General features: G+C 48.7%; 2 protein-coding genes across 2 annotated transcripts in view; one reads left to right on the top strand and one right to left on the bottom strand.

The window, feature by feature from the left end:
• The first annotated feature begins 5463 nt into the window (after positions 1-5463).
• LOC107530745 (nuclear body protein SP140-like protein) lies at positions 5464-13282 on the top strand. The gene is made up of 7 exons (XM_087819526.1): positions 5464-5579; positions 8060-8219; positions 9050-9218; positions 9881-9964; positions 11309-11392; positions 12443-12592; positions 12997-13282. Exons 1-7 carry the CDS (start codon positions 5518-5520, stop codon positions 13014-13016), a joined length of 729 nt encoding a protein of 242 aa, XP_087675652.1. The 5' UTR covers positions 5464-5517; the 3' UTR covers positions 13017-13282.
• A 1289-nt stretch (positions 13283-14571) lies between these two features.
• SP100 (SP100 nuclear body protein) overlaps positions 14572-20090 on the bottom strand; it is a 55618-nt gene continuing 50099 nt past the window's right edge. The window contains exons 23-26 of the mRNA XM_087819524.1: positions 18150-18255; positions 17793-17864; positions 17259-17402; positions 14572-16729 (exon numbers count right to left, since the gene is read on the bottom strand). Of these exons, the coding sequence (XP_087675650.1) occupies positions 16637-16729; positions 17259-17402; positions 17793-17864; positions 18150-18255 (415 nt within the window). The 3' untranslated portion in view covers positions 14572-16636. The remainder of the gene's footprint in view (positions 16730-17258; positions 17403-17792; positions 17865-18149; positions 18256-20090) is intronic.

Genomic DNA, 20090 nt, shown 5'->3' on the forward strand with positions numbered 1-20090 from the left:
GTTTTTCTAAAAACACAGTGATGCAATGTGAACTTTCGGAAAGTGGTGGGTACTCTTGGCTTTACACCACTTGAGCTCACGAAAGACTTTATGGGAACGTTCTACTTCCTGGTGTTTTTTTTTTCCAAACTGCAAGAGAACATTTATTTGGTAAAATGACAGAGGTGCAAGAGGCAATATCTAGAAGAAATGGGCTGAGGAAACAAATTATAGGGGCAAAGGAAGGGGCCTTAGAGCTTGGGACTTAGGAACATTCCCGGGAGGGGAAGGGAAGGGAAGGGAAGGGAAGGGAAGGGAAGGGAAGGGAAGGGAAGGGAAGGGAAGGGAAGGGAAGGGAAGGGAAGGGAAGGGAAGGGAAGGGAAGGGAAGGGAAAGGCTTGGGAGAGTGGGAGAGTGCACTGGGTCCTCTGTCCTAATGGCTTTAAGGGAGGAGATTTTAGGGAGGTCCTAGGGGAAGATCTTACTAGAATATTCAGCAGTTTTGCAGGTGTGTCCCTTCAGGGTCTAGGTCTCCACTGATTGGTCAGCACCAGGGCAGGGGGGTCATTATCCAATGCAGCGGGGCCTGAGGTCAGCTGCGGCTGGTTTTGTTGTTTTTCTGGGCCTGGAGCTGGAATACAACTGAGGCCTAGATGTTCTCTCTAGGGAGGAAAGGTCAGGGGGTCCAAACCGAATGGCCAGCGATATGCTAGGGGAGGACAGGTCACCCTAGGGGCAAGGTCCCACCCTACCCTACAACTGTCCCTTGCTAGGCACCTGGGGCTGGAACCAGGCCCATAGTCCTTGCTCTGCTCGACTAATTGCCTACCACAACAGCGTGAAGGAAAGCACTTTCCAGCTTCCAAGGGAGCTACTGTGGGAAGGTAAATACACAGGAGGCCAAGGGTGGAGGAAGGTTTGTTTGCAGGTTCTTCTGGGTGCAGATAAGAGTCTGGGCTGATAAGAGTCTGTCTCCAGTATGAGGAGAATTTATATCCTGCTCATAGGCAGAAGGGCGGAAGGTAGAGAGAACTTTTCCTTTGTTTGCTGCTTAATTACCTTCAACTCAAAATAATTTTTATGTCAAAGAAGTGTAGGGACTCAGAACGAGTCACCTAAAATGGGATAAGTGGATAATTTGAGTTAAAGGCAACCAAGACCCTGTGAGCACAAGACCCCCCCCCCCCCCTTAACTACCTGGAAGAATTTAAATTAGGGGCCTTGCCCATAATAATAGCTATTACCAGACATGACTTTTTATGACCTATATAGGGCAGGGCAAACCACTAACTCCTAAACATTTGCTCTTCTTATCTCCCTGCAGTGACCTTCCTCCCCTCTGAAGTCCCAGGCATCTTCCCTCATCCTTAGCTTAGGATGTCATATATACCTTGTGGACAAAATAGGGGTCCTATGGAAAGTCACCTCGCAGGGTGATCTGATCATAAGTTCCTACCTGGGCAGGTCATGGTGGGCAGTCACACCCCAGGTCTATAACTTCTTTAGTAAAAGGTTTACCTTTGTCTTAATTCAAACACAAAAAAGAAGCTGCTAATTGCTATTCCTGGAAGTCTTTACCTCAGTCTGGTGAGATCTTGCTTCCCTCTTTTTGGTTCAAATAAATTTTTATAATTTTCTACAGGTGTGTATGTTCTTGTGCCAACACTCACTTTCCCTTTCTATCTCAGACCCTTTCATGCATACCGGGTTCCCATGCATAGGTATGTAATTAAATTTAGTTATTTTCTCTTGTTAACCTGTCTCATGTAGATTTAATTATTGGACCGACTAAAAGAACCTAGGATGGCAGAGGGAAGGTTTTTCTTCCCCCACAGTCTGGGCTGTGAGCAGGATGCCTCACCTGCTGGGCATTGCTCACCCCAAAGCTGCCCCAGTAGAAAGATCCAGGGACCACTGACATGAGTCGGCAAAGATAGGAATTCTTTCCAAGTCAGACTCCTGGGCCTCTACCTACAGAGTTTGGTGGAGGCAGAGTAGTGAGGGTCCTTTTTTTTCTTTTCCTTTAAAACTTAGATTATGGGGATAAAAAGGAGTTCTGTAATAAAGCTGACAGGAAGTCCGGTGGCAGAAAGTGGCCTCACAGGGTTGTCTGATCATAAATTCCTAAATCAGCAGCTCATGGTGGGAAGTCACACCCCAGGCACATGTCTTTTTTAGTGAAATGGTTATCTTTGCCTTAAGCCAGCCATGTCTATTGTTCTTGTGCATCTAGGTTAACGCACCTTGGAAAAGCCAGAGTAATCCTCTTTTTGAAGCTTCAAAAGATCAATTAAAATATGTTTTCTATTTGCTCTAATTTTATAGCTGGCCTTTTCTCTAATTGTACATGCAAAAGATTAACTTAGAGGCAGCATAGAATTCTCCTGCTGGCCATCTTAGTACTAATAGGAGGCTGACTGTCCCGAGGCTTATCTGCCTCAGGGGCACAATTTCCCATGCTAATTTTAGTTTTTCCTTTGAGATCTGTAGTCTGAACAAGCTTCTAGGGAAAGCCAGCCTTTATGTGTGTGTGTCTCTGGACAAGCCAAATGCGGTGGGAATCCTTATAGGACTGCTCCATGCCCTAGAGGAAATTTTTCCTCAGGCAACCCCTCAAAGATTCCTCGTCAGCTAAAAATACCCGAGCAAGGGCCAGTGAGAGCTTACTCGATGCCACCGGAACCTTGATCCTTTCCAAGGCATGGGCTGCTCTCTCCCGGTGCCCTCCCCTTCACAAAGAACTCTTCCCAGGGCTCCTGCTGGCTTTTCCAGATTGGTTGCATTACCAAACTGGACACCTCACAGAACCCATCTCTACCACTCCGGATTTTGGGATCTGCAGCAACTATTATCACCCAGTGAGCAGAGCAAGGACAATGGGTCAGGTACAGAACGTCACCAGAGCAGAAAGTCCTGGGTGCCTCGCAAAGGACAATTGTAAGGTGGTACCTCACCCCCAGGGTGACCTTTGGTCATGCAGTTTGGACCCCTTGACCTTTTCCTTACTAGAGATAACATCTAGGTCTCAGCTGTATTTCAGCTCCAGGCCCAGAAGAGTAGCAAATCCAGACAAGGGACACCAAGGCTGACCTCAGGACCAGCTGGGTTGGATAATGACCCCCCTGGGTCGGATAATGACCCCGTCCTGGGTCGGAGTCGACCGATCAATCAGTGGAGACCTAGATCCTGAAAGGACACACCTGGAACACTGCTGAATATTATAATAAGATCTTCCCCTGGGACCTCCCTTAAAATCTCCACCCTTAAAACCCTTAGGATGGAGGACTCTCCATCCCTGGGCCATTCAGGCGTCTTTCCCTTTCCTTTTCCCTCCTCCAGACTTGTTACCATCACCTTCCTCACTCCCAAGCTCCTAGGGCCCTTCCTTTGCTTCTCTAAATTGTTTCCTCAGCCCATTTATTCTAACAAATTACTTCTACCTCTGTGATTTTATAAGTAAATCTTCTCTTACTGTTTGAGGCTTGACTCTGAATTCTTTCCTGGCTGGAACCAAGTACTGAGGCTGCTGAGCCCAGGCCCGGCTTGACCCCACCGGTCTAACACCTGGTGCCGCTCCCGCCGCCCACAACAGCCCCATTGGGTATTCAGGGTGGGGAAGCAAGTGTCCTTTCTCTTTGGGAGCTAAGGAGAGTTCTGTCTCTCATTTAACTAGCAAAGAATTGAAATCAATCCAATTAAAAAACAGATGAAAAGCAGCCACCCATTTTTCTTAGCCCTTACCCACCTTGGGGATTTTCTACCCAAATGCAAAGCAGGGAGCCGGTGGGGCACAAAGGGCTCATGCTTGTACCTGGCACTGGGCCTGTGTCCGAGTTCAGGTTCCCAAGATGGTCCTGAGTGGGCTGACTACGCCAAGTATAGGTTGATTTTGTTTTTCTCTGTTTGTCTGGTATCTCTCCTTTTGTTTTGTTATGCCCTAAGAAATGTTTAAGCCTCTAAGGAATTTTATAAGATTTTATTTAAGCCAAACTGACAACAGTGCTGGGAGCAAGATCTCAAATGCTCCCAAGAATGAGTTTGTAGTTCTTTTACACATTTGGAATTAAGGAGGGGAGGTAAGGAAGCTTAAATGAAGGTGGGAGAAAGCCAGGTGAGAATTGGATTACAGGATAGTTAACATGATTATATGCTCTATTGAGAGCGGTTATGCTTCAGGGCTCTGATTATTCTGGCATCTCAAAGGTGTGTACATGTAGATGTACAAGAACAATGGACAGGACTAATTTAAACAAAGATAAACCTTTTACTAAAAAGTTATGTGCCTGGGGCGTGACTATCTACCACAACCTGCCCAGTTAGGAATTTATGATCAGATCACCCTGTAAGGTTACTTTTATTGCACTTGTCAGTTTTATTACAGAACCACTTTTTTTTTTTTTTTTTTTTTGGTCCACAATTAGCACCAGAAAATATTTGTAAAACTAGTTTCTTGGGCTTAATGACTCTTGGTTATTTGGAATGAGTACTCATGGGTTTTGTTAATTTTGTTTTTCTCTGTTCTGTCTGGTATGTCTCCTTTTGTCTTAAGGCCAGAGAGCTCAGTTTTTAAGATCAAAACCGTTGATAAAGTCCTAATGGAGGCTGTAGTTAAGAATGTAAGAGTTGATCGAATTAAGATAAAAATTTACGAGTGAATTGGTATATTTTGAACAGGCTTTATCGGAACTGATAGTATCTCTTTTACCTGATTGGAATGTGGAGTAGACGTTGCATCTCACTGGGGAGCATTCCCTTGACTAATACTGTAAAAGGAAAACATAAATCCACCCTTCAAGCAATATTAATTAAATATGCTAAAGAAACAACTTAAATAGCTTCACTGAAAGATAGCAAATAGCTACAACAGAAGACTATAAAACTGACGTTGCCCTTACAGGTGATTGTCCTTGGATATCTTGCACTCCTTGGCCCAAGGCCAACCTAAGGGCAATACTTAGAGGATTTCTTAAACCCAGGGAGGACTCCGCCTCCTCCCCAAAGTGAAAATGAAACTGTACACCCAGAGGGAAAGAAGCAAGTTCAGGATTGTGTAGTTAGACAGGTGGGTCAACCAATGATATCACTAAGTTACAACCCAATTTTGAGAGCAACTGTCCTTTTCTTACAAATCTTTGCAAAACCTGAAACGTGGCTCTAGAAGCAGTTCACAGCCCCCTCTGTCTTTCTCTCTCCCAATTCCTAAGACTACAGGAGAAAAGTGGAGAGGAGGACTGTTTTCAAAGTACAGACTGCTCCTCTGGCTCCAAATCTCCCTTGCCAAGGACACATGCAAACCCCAACTGTCTTCTCCACAAGTATTAATGTGAAAAAGCCTTAACCTTCTGAGTGTGTGAATTCAGAGGGGGAAAGGGGCAGAATGCTTCTAAAGGGGACTGTGCAATAGCGACATCCTGCCACCCGGGGGCTGCAGAGCCCGGAGAGGGGACCGGAGAAGCACCGTTAAAATGCAAATTTCAAATGAAGTTTCGCTTGCTAACAGTAGGACACAGAATAACCCGGTAGTAGAATCTACTCCCGATGAGAACTGATCCTTACCGAAGGCTGCTGGAGCCGGTTCCTGGAGGACCCCCTGCCATCAGGTCCCTGATTGGGGTGGTCTGCGGAGTGGGGGTGCGGGTGAGCGACCGCAGGGAGGCCCTTGAAGGGTCTGGGGCAGCGGCTGTTTGCCAACTGGGCGAAAAGCATGTTCCTGCTTTAACAGTGCGCGTGGCTTTATGGAGAGAGCGCCCTGGCCGAGGTCAGCCCGCACGGCCGAGGGTGCTTTGGGAAAGTGGCCGGGCTCCCCGCCAGCTGACGGGGTGCCAGCAGCTAACTTCCAGTAAGAGCACTTGTGCCAGAAAGAGGAGGCGCGCCCAGGTTTTCGTCTGGTGTTTATTGAGGCAAAACCTCGCTGCCTGGCCTCTGTGTTTCCCGAGCGCTGTGCGCTGCCCCGGGGGCCCAGCCCGGGTCCCAGGAAGGGGCTGGGTCGGATCAGGACTCCTCCGCCTGGGGAAGGGCGAGGGGCTGGGGACCGGAGTGCCTGCTCCTTCTGGATCTCTCCACTTTTGTTTTCTGTTAAACCCCTTCAGTTGAACCTGCTAACCTAGTTCCCGCCAGGGTGTGGCTGAACCGAGGGAGGGGAGGAGCGGAGCGGGGAGCCTGGCTTCAAGACCACATCCAAGGCCTCTGAAAGGTTTCTGATATTTGGCCTGACCCTAGTTATCTACAAGGCCTTGCTCTCCACTGAACCGAGAACCCCCACCCCATGCCCTTTACTTCTGTACTTACCGTTTGGGTGTGCATTTAGACATGCAACTGCTAGGTCACGTGGTAGTTCTGTTTGATTTTTTTTGAGATCAAAACCAAGCTGTTTTTCACAGTGCTTGTAGCACTTTACATTCCTACGAGCAATGCATGAGGATTCCAGTTTCTCCACATCATCACCAATACTTGTAAATATTAAAAAAAATTTTAAAATTGATTTTAGAGAGAGAGGAAGAGAGAGGGAGAGAAACATCAATCTGCTGCCTCCTGCATGACCCCCCCGGGGATCCAGCCCTCAATCAGGGGGCATGTGCCCTGAACAGAAATCGAACCAGTGACCTCTCAGCACATGGGATGACACTCAACCAACTGAGCCACACCAGCTTTTTTGTGTGTGTGTTTTAAAATTAAATTAAAAAAAATTTTTTTTAAATTATAGCCATCCTGGTAGGAATGAAGGGATATCTCACTGTGGCTTTGATTTCCATTTCCGTAAAGAGTAATGATGTTAAACATCTTTTAATGGGCTTCCTGGCCATTTGTGCATCTTCTCTGGGAAAATGTCTACTCAAATCCTTTGCCCGTTTTTGAATTGAGTTGTTTGTGGTTTTTATTGTTATTGAGTTTTAGGAGTTCTTTGCAGACTCTGAATATTAACTCCCTACCAGATATATGAATTGCAAGTATTTTCTCCCATTTTGTAAGTTGTCTTTCCACTTTCTTGACCGTGTGTTTTGATGTACAGAACATCTAAGAACTTTCCTCTGATGGGGAGGAGGGGGTGCAGGGAGAGACCAAGGGTGCCACACAGATTCCTGCCCCTCTCCTGGGCAACAGCAGCAGCCGGGAATGAATGTTTCTACCCAAAGTTCTCAGGCACCTGCTCTTTGCTTCCAATTCTCACCCACAGGAGAAAGCCTGGGCCCTCTCTTCGTCAACCACAGTGGCCGCTGCCACCATTGCCTCCTGCCTTTGGAACGCAGGCCCAGGAAGCCTTCTCCTCGACCATCAAACCGCCTGTCTCAGCTCACACTCACCCCTCGGGGCAGAATCCTGAACTGAAGCCGCTTTTCATTGTCATTGCTGATCTTTATCTGAAGATATGTTTTCCATTGATTTTTAGAGAGAGTGGAAGGGAGAGAGAGAGAAAAAAACCCCCACATCAATGTGAGAGAGACACATTGACTGATAGCCTCCCCCCACACCCTGACTGGGCCCAGGGGAGTCAAACCTGTGACCCTTTGGTGCACAGGCCGGCAGGCGGACACCCAGACGCTCTGTCCACTGAGCCACACCGGCCAGGGCTGACCCGAATCTGTTCTTGGTGAAGCTTGCCACAGCTCCTGCAGTGGCGCTTTCCCCAGCTTCCAGTCCTCCTCTGCCTCTGAGTGGAGTTTCAGGGCTTGAATAATCTACTTTGTCTCTGTGGGGTGGGAAGTGTCACCTGTCAGTCCCTTCCCACCGCCGTGAGAGGTCTTGTTCTCACAGGCTCCCGGGGTGCTGACCCCGCAGGACTTCTCAGCGCCCAGCCTGCCCCTCCGCGGGCTCGGCCGTGTCGTCTCTGCGCGGGTCTGATGGGATCAGGGCATCTTTTCTTCCCCCCTCTCCCGGTCCTGACACTAGCCCAACACCTGGCTTCTACACCGATCTGCTTGGATTTCTCCTAAAGCCTCTCTTCGCGTCCTGGATTCTGAGTTCAGGAGGAAACCGAGTGCGCTGGGCTAGGCCTCGGCCTCACGGCCCGCGGGGTGCCCGGGGGTGGGGGCCGGCCGGCTGGAGCCTTAGCCTTTCTCTCCTCTTTCCGCCTCGCCCTCAGGATGTCCTCAGCCGTCCAGCGCCAGGAGACGGTTCTCCACGAAGCCCTCCTGACCCACTTTAGGGAGAACAAGGTGGAGATCGCGAACGCGGTCACCAAGCCCTTCCCCTTCCTCGAGAGCCTCCGGGACCGCGCCCTCATCACCGACAAGCTCTACGATGTAAGCCGGGCCTCCTGCCAGCTCAGGCCTGGCGACCTGGCCTCAGGATGCAGCCCTCCCTGCTTCTCCTGGGGAGACCCTGTGGAGTCACTTAGTCACCCCGAAGGCTGAGGGCGGCCAGAGCACTAGGGACGCGTCTGTGGAACGCATCTAGAAGCCCCTCTCTGTGCAACGATGGAGTGTGTGCGGGTGGCGGGGGGCGGGGGGCGGTGATAGGGTCGCATTGCAGCTGCTGTGCTTTGCAAATGCGTAGGGATGTGCACAATGTAACAAAATGAAAGAAAATTAAAATAATGGAAAGAATTGGGACAGTGTTCCCTTATAACATCCACTTACCTCAAATGAAATCCTCAGGGGATTTGTGCCATTATAAATCAAATTTCAGCCTTGTTGTCTCCTCCAGAGTATTTACATTTCATTAGGTGGTTCGGGTGACTTGGGATTCAAGCAGAGTTGATTAGTGGGTCCTCTTGGGTACACAGGGGAAGAAGCCATCTCTTCACCTCGCGATTGTGCCTTGTGCTCCTTCCAGCAAGGGAAGGACCGTCTCCCTGCTTCCTGAAGCCTTAGCAAGACTTCTAACACCAAGGGTTGCTATAAGCTCCATTCTTGAAACAGCCTAAGTAGGATGGAAGTGCAGAAGCCAAGAAGAAGGCTCCATTGGTGATTTTAAATGGGTGATTAAATGTATTAGAAGTTCTAAAATATAACATGAAAATGGTAGTCGACACTGAAAAAGCAGACAGTATTCTACGCGATTACTTCCTTGATGTCTGTTTAACTTTAAAACGATCACTTCATATATATTTTTCTGTTGAACTTTTTAAAAGGATTCTCAAGAAGCCTGTAGAAACCTGGTTCCTGTGGGGAGAGTGGTGTATTTTATTCTCTGCCAAATTGAGAAGACGTTCGATCCATCACTACTACAAGCCCTGTTCAGCAGGGTTCATCTGAAGGAGTATCCTGATTTAATTCAAGTTCATAGAAGCTTCAAAAATGGTAATCAATTTCCTCCCCTTCCTTTTGGGGCCCAGGTCTACTTTTCATTCATTCATTCATTCATTCATTCATTCATTCATTCACTCAGTCTCTCATTTGACAAGTGTTTATGGGATGCTCACTGTGTCCCCGGCCCTGTGTGTGGCAGTGTGAATGGAAGTAACTGTGGACAAAACTGCCATGCAAAATAATCTGCCAAGTGACAACTGTGCTAGGGCCTAATTTGGGTTTAATTATGTTCTTTCTTCTTCTTCTGGGAATACCTGGCCCTCTTACTGAGAAAATCCCTTTGTTCCTTCCCAAGGTGTGTACAGTTCACAGAGACATCCAGCTTACACAGTTCATGTTCAGATAGCTTCCACTCCGCTCTGATCATCTTGCTGGGTGATTAATTACTTTTATAACTTTCCCAGTTTCACTACTATCCTGAAAACCCAAGACTCATCACCTGTAGAATTTCAGTGGGCTCTTTCCCCCTCTTCACTGTCCCGGGGAAAGGGCCAGGCAACACCAAGTCAGGAGCCACTGAGATTCAGTGACTCATGGGCCAGAAACTCCCCCCCTGAAGAACAGGGATTCACGGTTGGCCCAGATGTGTAACTATGGGGTGGTGTCCCTGATCACCTATCTGCAGCCTCTAATTAATTTTTTCCTCTGGTCAGTGATCCAGGACAAACATTTTCCCTGGGAAAGTGATAGAGAAGAGATACACGAAATTCCCAGCACTCAGCCACGCTGTGAACAAGGTAATTATTATAAGACGCAAACTTTGTTTTCTGGTGACTAAGAGGAAAAGCAGACAAAGGTGCCAAAGGGAGACGGTGGTGCCGGGGAAGGAAGGCCAGGGGAGCCCGGGGCGGGTAGAGGAGCGATACTCGGAATCAGCCCCGAAGTGACCTGATCCTGCGTGGAATCCGAGGGTGTAGCGAGAGGCGGCAGGGGCTCCGCGCAGAAACCTGGGGGTGCGTGGGATCCCGAGTGCGATCTAGGGGTTTCCATGGGGGCCTGTGTGAGGGGCTGCGGAGGACTGAGGACGATGGGCCCACGGTCAGCCTCAACCTCGACGATGGAAGGAGGGACTGACGGAAACACGGGGCCGCTGTTTAAGAGCAGAAGTATCCGAGAAGAAAGGCGGACGAGGTGTGGGAGGGGTGCGGCCACTCTGAGGGCGAGAGAAAGAAGGGGGGGAAGGAAAGACAGAGAAGGGGCGAAGGACACCCGGAAACTATTAATAAGTGCTCACTGGACTGAGCATGCGTCTGGTAGTCGTGGGTTTAGTGGCCACAGCGGCATTCAGAGGTTAGTATCACTGATGTGCCTGTGATGCAGGTAAGAAGACTGAGATCTAGAGGGACCGTGTGTGTAGCTGGCCCGGCATCAAACAAGCAGGCTGCACCCAGGCATTCTGCACCCAGAGCCTGTGTTATTTCTTCCCTTTTAAATGAAAGTAAAATTCATATAACATAAAATCAACCGTATAAAAGTATACAGCGTTGTGCAACCATGACCTCTATCTGGTTCCAAAACAGTTCGATCCCCTCAGAAGGAAACCCCGTATCCTTGAAGTTGTCACTTCCCACTTCCCACCCCCCTCCTCCCACTGCCAGAAGACACCCTGATAAGACTAAAAAGTGTATCTTTTAGTTCCTGTGGGTCGAGTGGGGAAAATCCCAGAGGCAGAGAATGGGACTGGCGCCTAACACAGAGGGTGGGGAGGTGCAGGGAAAGAGCTGGGAAGGAAAACAGAGCTGTCGAGGACCGAGCTGGAGAGCATCACTAGAAAGAAGAGAGACAGGAACAGGTGACAGGAGAAGCTGGGAGACAAGCCAGTGGTGTCCAGGATGTAGAAAAACTTCTCTAGGTTAGAAGCAGCAATGCCTGGAGGTTGGCTCTTGGTAGAAAATTGAGAAAGGGAGAGAGAGAGGGAGGGAGGGGCTTGGCTGGATTTGAGGTGGGGTTCTTGGGGTGGGAGTATATTTCGAGGAGGAGCAGTTGACTTTAGTTTCAACCTCAGAGCTCAGTATGGCCACACCTGAGTCTTTCTCCTGGCCGCTGGCTCTGGTCTCTCCTTTCCTTTGATCTCTCTTCAGTGCCCAGCAAATCCAAAGGTCTTGGAATAAAAAGGGAGAGAGAGTCCGAAGAGTTGCCCAGCCTACTGCTGAATGGTGGACAAGGTAACTGATCGACTCCTGCATTTTAATAATCGGTTACTTGGTTAAGTCATGTGGAGAAAGGAGGGGCCACACACACACGCAAGCCCAGTCTCTGGCTCCTTTCTAAGGTTTGAGGGAGGCAAGCAGGCCGAGGCATGTGAGAAGCTTAAGGTACGACTTTTTTTTTTAAGTTTAGGAGATGGTTTTATCAAGCTATTGCAATAAGGAGAACATTCATTAATGAGGAACATCTTAAAGAAAAGGAAGAGAGCCTGGGGTTTTATAGAGGCAGGTAAACGAGGGAGTCATCTTAGCGTCCTGAGGGCATCGCGAGAAAGGACGGTGATGAGACTTCTTGCGCAAAATCTGAGGAGAGTGTGGTCCTTTGAGGTTAGCTGGTTTGTCATTTCTGAAATACAGAAGGGGAGACAGAAGGCACTGCTGAGGTTGTGTAGGGCTCCAGTAAAGCTCAACCTTGTCCGTCCCCCCTTTTGTTCAAGAGGAATATTATTTGTCATGGAACAACTCGGGGGGTGAGCATAGACCTCCCAAGTGGGATGAAGCAGGGCCCAAGGCATAGTCTCTCCAGGATTCTTGCCGGTGCTATTCCTATAAAATGGGTTGAACCATCTCTTGAGAGGTGGAGGTGAAGGTCAGTTGTTTTATGGTCCTAGAGATCAGACATCTTAAAAGAGGGATGCACACGTTACATTACTGATGTATTTGTAGGGAAAGTTATAGTTCTCAAAATTACTTTATGTATACATGTAATAAGCTACCTCTGTGAAAAAGAACTTATGAATAAACACAAAATTCATCTAAAATTATTACCAGTTAGTGAATGAGAATAGCAGGTGGAAAAGAGAAAACCCAAAAGGTAGAATCCAAGGGAAAAAGAAAAGCACTCGAGAAGCGAAGAAAGATATAAATACAGAGCCAGCAGTCGGCAAGAAGGCAAGATTCTGCAGGAGAGGGGCCTCTCGAGGGACGTGGGGAGAGAGGAAGGACAGGGAGCCACGAGGCTCGCTCAGGGGGGCGGATGAAGGTTCTTCACGAGTCACTTTATTCTAGGGGCCGAGCTCTCCACACGGGAAAGTCAAGTGCAGTCCTGTGCTGTGGGCCCGGGGGATGTGCAGGAGGCAGTTTCATCCGGCTCCCCCCAACTGAGCCAAGAAGGCGAATACGCAAAGCCAGCGGGTGACGGAGCCCCTGAAATAATCGGTAAGGCTGGCTAAGGGAGTCTGCCATCGGATGGCACTGTGTCACAGCGGGGGTGACAGGAGGTGGCCCAGGGAGCAGGGGGTGCAGGAGAGGGAGACCCTGATGCTCTGTGCAGGGGGCTTCTACCTAACAGAGGAAAGTGGAGGGGAAGTGACAAGGACTGTGGGACCAGGGAGGGCAGAGGTACCTTAGGGATGGACAGAGCAGGGGCCACAGGGCAGAAGGAGACGGAAGACACAGCACGAAGCGCAGAGGTCAGCGGAACGGAGAGGGAGGCGCCCCAAGAAAGAGAAGCAGCGGCAGAGAAATGGGGAGAGACAGCGGGAAAGGGGGGAAGAGAGTGAGGGGTCAGAAAATGGGGAGCAAGACAAGCTGTCCGTCACGGTCATCTGTCCTTACCCCAGTGTCTGGTGAGAGTGACTGAAGCACCGGCAACCTGCAGGCCGCAGGAGTCCACGGGAAGACCGACTGTCCGGAGCAGGGACTCCCTACGTAGAAGTTCTGCAAGCTGCTGGGTCTCTCCTGGAGTCCCCTTATTATGGGGTTCCCTGCTGGCTCCTTGGCCCCACGTTGAGACCCCTCAGGGGTTTTGTCCCTGTGGGCGGTGATCAGTAATGAATCTCGTGGACAGGAAGCGTCTCTGGAAGCCCAGAGCTCAGCACCGAGACGTGGGCCGGGCGGGGAGGGCGCGGCCAGCCAGCCTGGCGCTGCAGAGCATCTGTCTGAATTCAGAGCTCCTGTTTCTTGATGTGTTTTACTTTTTTTAAAAAAATGTTTTTTAAAAAAATTGATTTCAGCCTGGCCGGGCGTGGCTCAGTGGTTGAGCGTTGACCTAGGATCCAGGCGATCAGGGTTTGATTCCCGGTCAGGGCACACGCCCGGGTTGAGGGCTGCAGCCGATCGATGACTCTCTCATCATTGATGTTTCTATCTCTCTCTCTCCCTCTCGTTTCCTCTCTCTGAAATCAATAGAGATATATTTAAAAAAAAAAATAAATAAAAAAAAATTGATTTCAGAGAGAGGAAGGGAGAGGGAGAGAGAGATAGAATCATTGATAAGAGAGAAACATTGCTCGGCTGCCTCCTGCATGCCTCCTAAGGGGATTGAACTCAAAACCCAGGCAAGTGCTCGGACTGGAAATTGAACTGGTGACCCCCCTGGTGCCTGGCCGACGCTCAGCCAACTGAGCCACACCGGCTGGGCTTGGTGCACTTTACTTTGGGTGCACTCCACAGGCAACGGCTCACTTAACCCTGGGCACCCACTCTTGGGAAATGTGGGAGGCAAGGCCCTACTTACTGAGCACGTGTGTTCATATAGTGACATCAGAATAGAAACAACACAGCATGCCTGTTGAAGCATAATAAAAAATATGCATTTGGCCTTTGTCTCTAGTTCCTGGCACAGAGCTCCTCAAACCCTAAAATTCACTCCTACAAGTGTTCTCCATTGTTTCCAGTACCGACTAAGCCAGGACTTACTGGCTTGTGTGGAGGCAACAACCAGCCCTCCGTTCACCCGCCGACACCAAGAAGCTGACCTCTTGCGCACTCGGGGTCCACGGTGCATCCGGGAGCCCCCCTGGGCGGCAGCAATACGTCTGCCAGGCTGTTCCAGCCGTCGGGCTCTGCCCCCTCAACACCAGGCTTCCATCGTCAATGTGGCAGGGGAGAGGGTGCCTGGAGAACTCTCACGCTCTTTCATGAATTAGTTTGCAAGTGACACACGCCACCTCCAGTCGGAGCCCATTGGTAAGGGTTCCTTGGCCCTGCCTAATGCAAGGGGGTGGAACATTCTGGAGGATAGATGTAGTATTTGGTGAACACTGTTTCTCTGCCCCAAATAAAGAATGCGACTAGAAAAACACCAATTCTAGGTAATGATGCAACAGCGAAGCCACATTGCCGAACCCCCAACCCAACAAAGCGAACAAAAAGGGGTTCAAAGGAACCAAAGGTCAAAATGTAAACAGCAAATCTAAACAAAAAATATAACTTTATTAGGAACCGAAGGATTGGAAACAGAATATGCTACACGAGAGAGCTTCAAGGATAAAATATTTTGCTTGGTCCGCGATGGAACTTATCCATCTTTCTAGATAACTGTAGTCCCAGGAGGTTGATTCTCTGGCAGGACCCCTGGACATTTTACCTACTAACGTGACCGTGCTTTTTCAGTCATAACGTCAGTAAAGGGACACGGAGCTTCAGGCACGCTTATTTCTGAATCATCTCTAAATAATTGCATCAATTGTAATAAGAAACGTTTTTTGACTAAATCTACCGTAAGATAGAAATGGTATTGAAAGCACAAACCTCTTCTGTTAGGCTGGTCATCATGGCGTTTCAGGCCCCTAGACTTAGCTGATGATTCTTGTTCAATAATCCTTTAAGGCCATGGGAATTTTCCTTTTACCAGAGCCTCATTAACTTGGAAAACAGACACTGGTCTCTTTGGGAAGGGCTAGGAAATGTATCGACCTTGGTTTTTCTGGCTCCATATGTTTCTGTTTCCATCAACCAGCTGAGCAGACAAGAATTGCTGCCTTTGGCTTGGATTAACTTTCTGAATACAGAAGCCCTACTATGTGTAGCCACAATGGTACATCATGGGTTTCAGACATCATTTTAAACACTTTACACTCATAAATTCATTTAATCTTCAAAATTTTCCATTCCAATTACAAAATTTCATTATTGAATGGTGATGGGGTGTTGGAGACTCAACTTCGGCAGCAGCTGGGGACAGTGCTCTCTGAGGCTGAGGTACTTCCCCCAATGGTGTGGTGTATACTCTGAACCAGCTACAGTACATGGCACTCTTTTTCCTGTAACCAGAATATTTTGGGTCTGAGAACCTGTCAAGCAAAGCTAAAAGGTTTGGCTGGTAAAGAAATGATGCACCCTTTTAGTGTTCAGACAGTTTATTACATGCACAACAAAGGCAAAAGAGGAAAGGTGCCAGCTTCCCACTCCTCTGTCCCGTAGGATTGTACCAAAGCAAAAGGGATGCGGATGCCACATGGTGCGACATGAGTGACCGTCCGCATTCCTGTTGCAGCCAAGCAGCTGTGTGGCCTACGGCTGTGCCCTAACAGAGGAATCAGAAGGCCTCCTACCTCACCAGAACTTGGGAGGCAAGGAGAGGGTCGTGACAGCACTTGGAGAGAAGGTGATGGGTGGGAAGTGGCTGCGCAGCGGCTCCTCACAAGCCCCCCAGGCTCTGTGGTTTAGGGAAGTCACAGGCCATTCTGCCCAGACCTAGGTCAGACCAGCCGCACTGAAGTGTTGCCTGTGTGGGCCGCGGGGAGACATGCAGGTTCACCAGGATGCCGTGGTGACCGTCCCCCGAAGGGACCAAGGACCCGCAGAGGTTCCCGTGCCCGCGTGAGGAGTCTTCCATCAGGTGCCAGTCAGGGCTCTGGCTCTGAGCCGAGCGCTGGAAACGCTGCGCGTCTGCCGGGGGCGTCCTGACGCGCGGGGCGGGCGCGGGGCGGGCGCGGGGCGGGCGTGGGGCGGTGAAGGCAAAAGAGCACTCGGTGTGGTCGTCGGCCACCAAAATGTGTAAATCACAGGGGCTTCCTAACAGGCAGTGATCAGTAAGAAACTGCAATGGGAGAAAGCGCACTTTCAGAATAACAAGAAAAAGCATAACATACCTGACAGTAAAAAAGAGAGAAATGAATAAGTTCTATGTGGAGAGGAGGAGAGAACAGAAAACTTTACTTAAGAACATAATAAATAATCTCAAGTAAATGGAAGCACATAATATGATGATCCTTTATAGAGAGACTCAATATTTTCTATTGTAAATTTCACTCCAAATTATTTAATAAGAGAACTGGACAAAGCAATTTTAGAAAAATAAATGAACAGGAATAGTGACAAAGAAAGTTTGAAAAAAGAAGTGTGATACGATGTCGGTTGCAAAGCAATGGGCAGATGGTCAGTGGGACCAGGGCACTTGACCGCGTGCAGCTGGAGGCCCGAAGGGGGCAAGAGAGATGGACACCACCACGAGGGAAGGGGCTTGGACTGCGAGCTTTACTTGCTGGTTTCCTGAATTGCAAAAATGTTTTTGAAATGATACTCAAACTTGGCCTCTAGTTGAATTCCCAGCCTGAGGAATTCGTGGTCCTGAAAAAGCAAAGAGAAAAACAATACATGCTATTTGGATTTTGAGCACAACACATATTACTTGTAACAATACGATAGTATGGAAATGTCTACAGCAAATTCATCTTCCTTCCTTTCCCCTTGATTCTGGCCCCTTGACCTAGTCCTTCTTAACTTTTTGACACAGCACTAGGGAATTTGGATGTAAAGAAATCCAAGATTTTGAAATCTGAGAAATTCGATTTGGTATCTCCTAGAAGGCACTTCTGTTTCCTGTGGCAGGGACTAGGCCTGCAGTCTGTTTTCTCTGGGAGAAAATCGGCTGTCGAGCAGTGAGCAGACTCTGAGGCTCTGGGGCAACGTTGGCAATAACCCTCTGGTTTATTATTTCCCCCTCGGCACAGCACAGGGCTTTTGGAATTCTTCCCAAATTTTTGCTGGTGTGGGCTTGCCGCACGATAAGGGAAGTTGTAACATTTACCTGATACGAGAAGATGAAAGGCAAAGGGACTCGATGGAAAGAAAAAGGGATTTAGGGAGAGCCACTTACCCTGTAAATTGCCCTGTGGTTCTGAAAGATGAGGCGCATGTCCTGCACAAACCCCTTCACTTGGGTGTACATCTTCCAAGTCAGCTTTATCCTGATTTTGTTTAACCACATACATTTCTTCAGGTCCTCAGCTGAGTTTTCACTCTGTGGATGAAAGTGCCAAAGGGCAGGCTATTAGCGTGGTTCCAACTACTGGAAAGTAGTAGCCTCTCACTGCCATGGACTGGGTGTTTATGTCCCACCCTCCAAACTCGTATGTTGAAATCCTAACCCCACAAAGCGATGGTGTTAGGAGGTGGGGCCTTTGGGAGATAATAAGGTCATGGGGGTGGAGTGCTTGTGAATGGGATTAGTGCCCTTTTTAAGGGGACCCCAGACAGCTTTCTCCCTGTTTCCACCTTGCAGCTTAGCTTAGCTGCTAAGGGCTGACTAAGACATCCATCAACAAGGCAATGAAAATGGCAACTTGTACCCACTGCATTCATATCACAAATTTGACAAACGTCAGTTTGGGGCTTTGTTGCTGTTACTTACATTATTCGGTTTTGAGGCAAAAAAGGGGCTTTCTGAACAGCAATAGACCTTCAAGAGGAGGAACTGACATTTCTGCAAAAGACAGAGGAGATCTTAAGTGAAAAGAAGCTCGGAGAGAATGAACTGTTACGCATGTTCAGACAGAATGCACAACTCCCAAACCTGTGGATTCGGAAACAACACGGAATGAATGTGGGTTTCCTTTGGAAACAAATTTTGGTGTTAAGTCATGTGATCAAAGCACAGCGAGGCACAGCAGCTTGCCTCTGGGCACCATTCCTCCAGCCCTTGCAAGACTGTGCATCGTCTCTCAACTGAGCAGAAAGGAGGAGGCTTCAGCTTCACATTGCAACTCACCAACCACTCCTCAGGCAGCATCTTCCTCTTCAGGACCTCTGATTCCTGACATGGTCGACTTTCCGGAATAGACTTTATCTGGCAGAAGATGCAACTCCATGGGTTCCTGAGAAGCAGGATAAAAAGTGACCAAGGGCAGGTTCTCTGTGAAACAGCCACCATTCCTACAGCTGTTGAAGCCCTCTGTTCAAGAAGGACTATTGGTTTCCACCTTGAGGCCAACTTCTCTCTTGGATGCCCCTCCGCACTAGAGTCCCATTTGGGCTCAATTGCCAAAGACACCCTGATGAGTTAGGTGCCAAAGTCTGTTGAGTTAGATGCTTCATGGGTGATGGACTCTCATTCACCTCAAAACTTAGGGTTCCCATCTGAGCTACTACGAGTGTGGAAATGAGCCCTGTCTGCCACAGTCAAGTGTTGGAAATGAGCACCATAAGGACTGGAGTCTTGGGCCTTGACAGACCATCAGGCCATAGGAAAAGTCAGGAACCAGCTTTTGTTTCTCAACTTTGTTGAGAAGCGTAGAGCACAAGCCACAGGCATCCTTCCCTCTGGCGTTGCCATATCTGTACCTAGAATCTGTGCTGCAGAGAATTCTTGGGAAGGGAACCTACCAATAGAGTGTCAAATATTCTGTTTGTCCCTAGAGTCCTCTCTACTCGGCTCTCTGTCTTGGGAGGCTCTTCAGAATCAGGTGGATACAATGATTCATCTTACAGAGGACATTTAGCCTTTTTCCCGGGCCACCCCAGTCCTTTCTCAGAGGCTCATTACAAATTAAGATGTACAAATTGTCAGTTATAAAAATAGTCATGGAGATGTAAAAACAATTACAGAAACAGTTGTGGCGACACGCAGCTTAGGGGGAAATAGTCAATATCATTGTAATAACTATTTATGGTATCAGATGGGTATTAGACTTATTGGGGACACCAATAGGTAAATTATATAAATGTCTAATTACTATGTTGTACACTTGAAACTAATAATATAATGTTGCACGTCAATTGTAAATGGAAAACAAAGGGGGCCCTTTGCCTGGCTGGTGTTGCTTAGTGGTTGAGCATTGACCCATGAACCAAGAGGTCACAGGTTGGTTTCCTGGTCAGGGCGTATGCCTGGGTTGTGGGCTCAATCGATCCCCTTTGGGGGGCATGCAGGAGGCAGTCGATCAATGTTTCTCTCTCATTGATGTTTCTCTCTCTCTTTCCTTCTTTCTTTTCTCTTGAAAAGAAATAAAAACATATTAAAAAAAAAAAAAAAAAGAGGCCCATTCCAAAGTGCCTGTGGTACAGGGATGGGGAATATTTGTGGGTTCAACAAAAAGGTGGGTCTGCCTTCTGACTCTGCAGATTGCCTGACTACAGAGGTTTATGCTGAGTCCCTGCGGTGGCACCGCTGCCTGGGAGCTACCCGGGAGCAGCTGGGTTACGCCCGATTCCTCCCATTGTGCAGGGCAGCGCTGTCCTCCCGGGGAGACACACATTCCTGGCAGACATGCTCCGCACGCAGCAGCACTCGGAGGTGCCTCATCAGTCTCCGTGCTAGCCTGCGTCCATCCCTTCTGACCAAGGAGACATTTCACAGCAAAGGAAACGCAGCCGTGGACTCACCCTCGGAATTCATGAGCCTTATCATGGACCCTGTTACCCAGGTCAGCTGATCTGACAAACTGCAGGGATGGCCTTCTGAGGACTCATCACAGCCCCAGGTTTACCAACTGTGTGATGTTCCCAAGGAAGGGGGTGTATGTCATCACCCCATCCAAGAGCGTGGGTTGGGGAACCAAGCAGGGGAGATGGTGGTCACACCTCTTTCTATTCCACCTAATAACCACTTGAGGAGTTTTCACTCCCCACGAATCTACTGCCGCCAGCACGGTTAAACAGCTCTGGCTCATATTTCTGGATCCTGTTATTTAAGGGTCCTGCTCCCTCGGCA

Source organism: Miniopterus natalensis, chromosome 8, assembly GCF_054644295.1.
Source record: "Miniopterus natalensis isolate mMinNat1 chromosome 8, mMinNat1.hap1, whole genome shotgun sequence".
Taxonomy (NCBI): Eukaryota; Metazoa; Chordata; class Mammalia; order Chiroptera; family Miniopteridae; genus Miniopterus; species Miniopterus natalensis.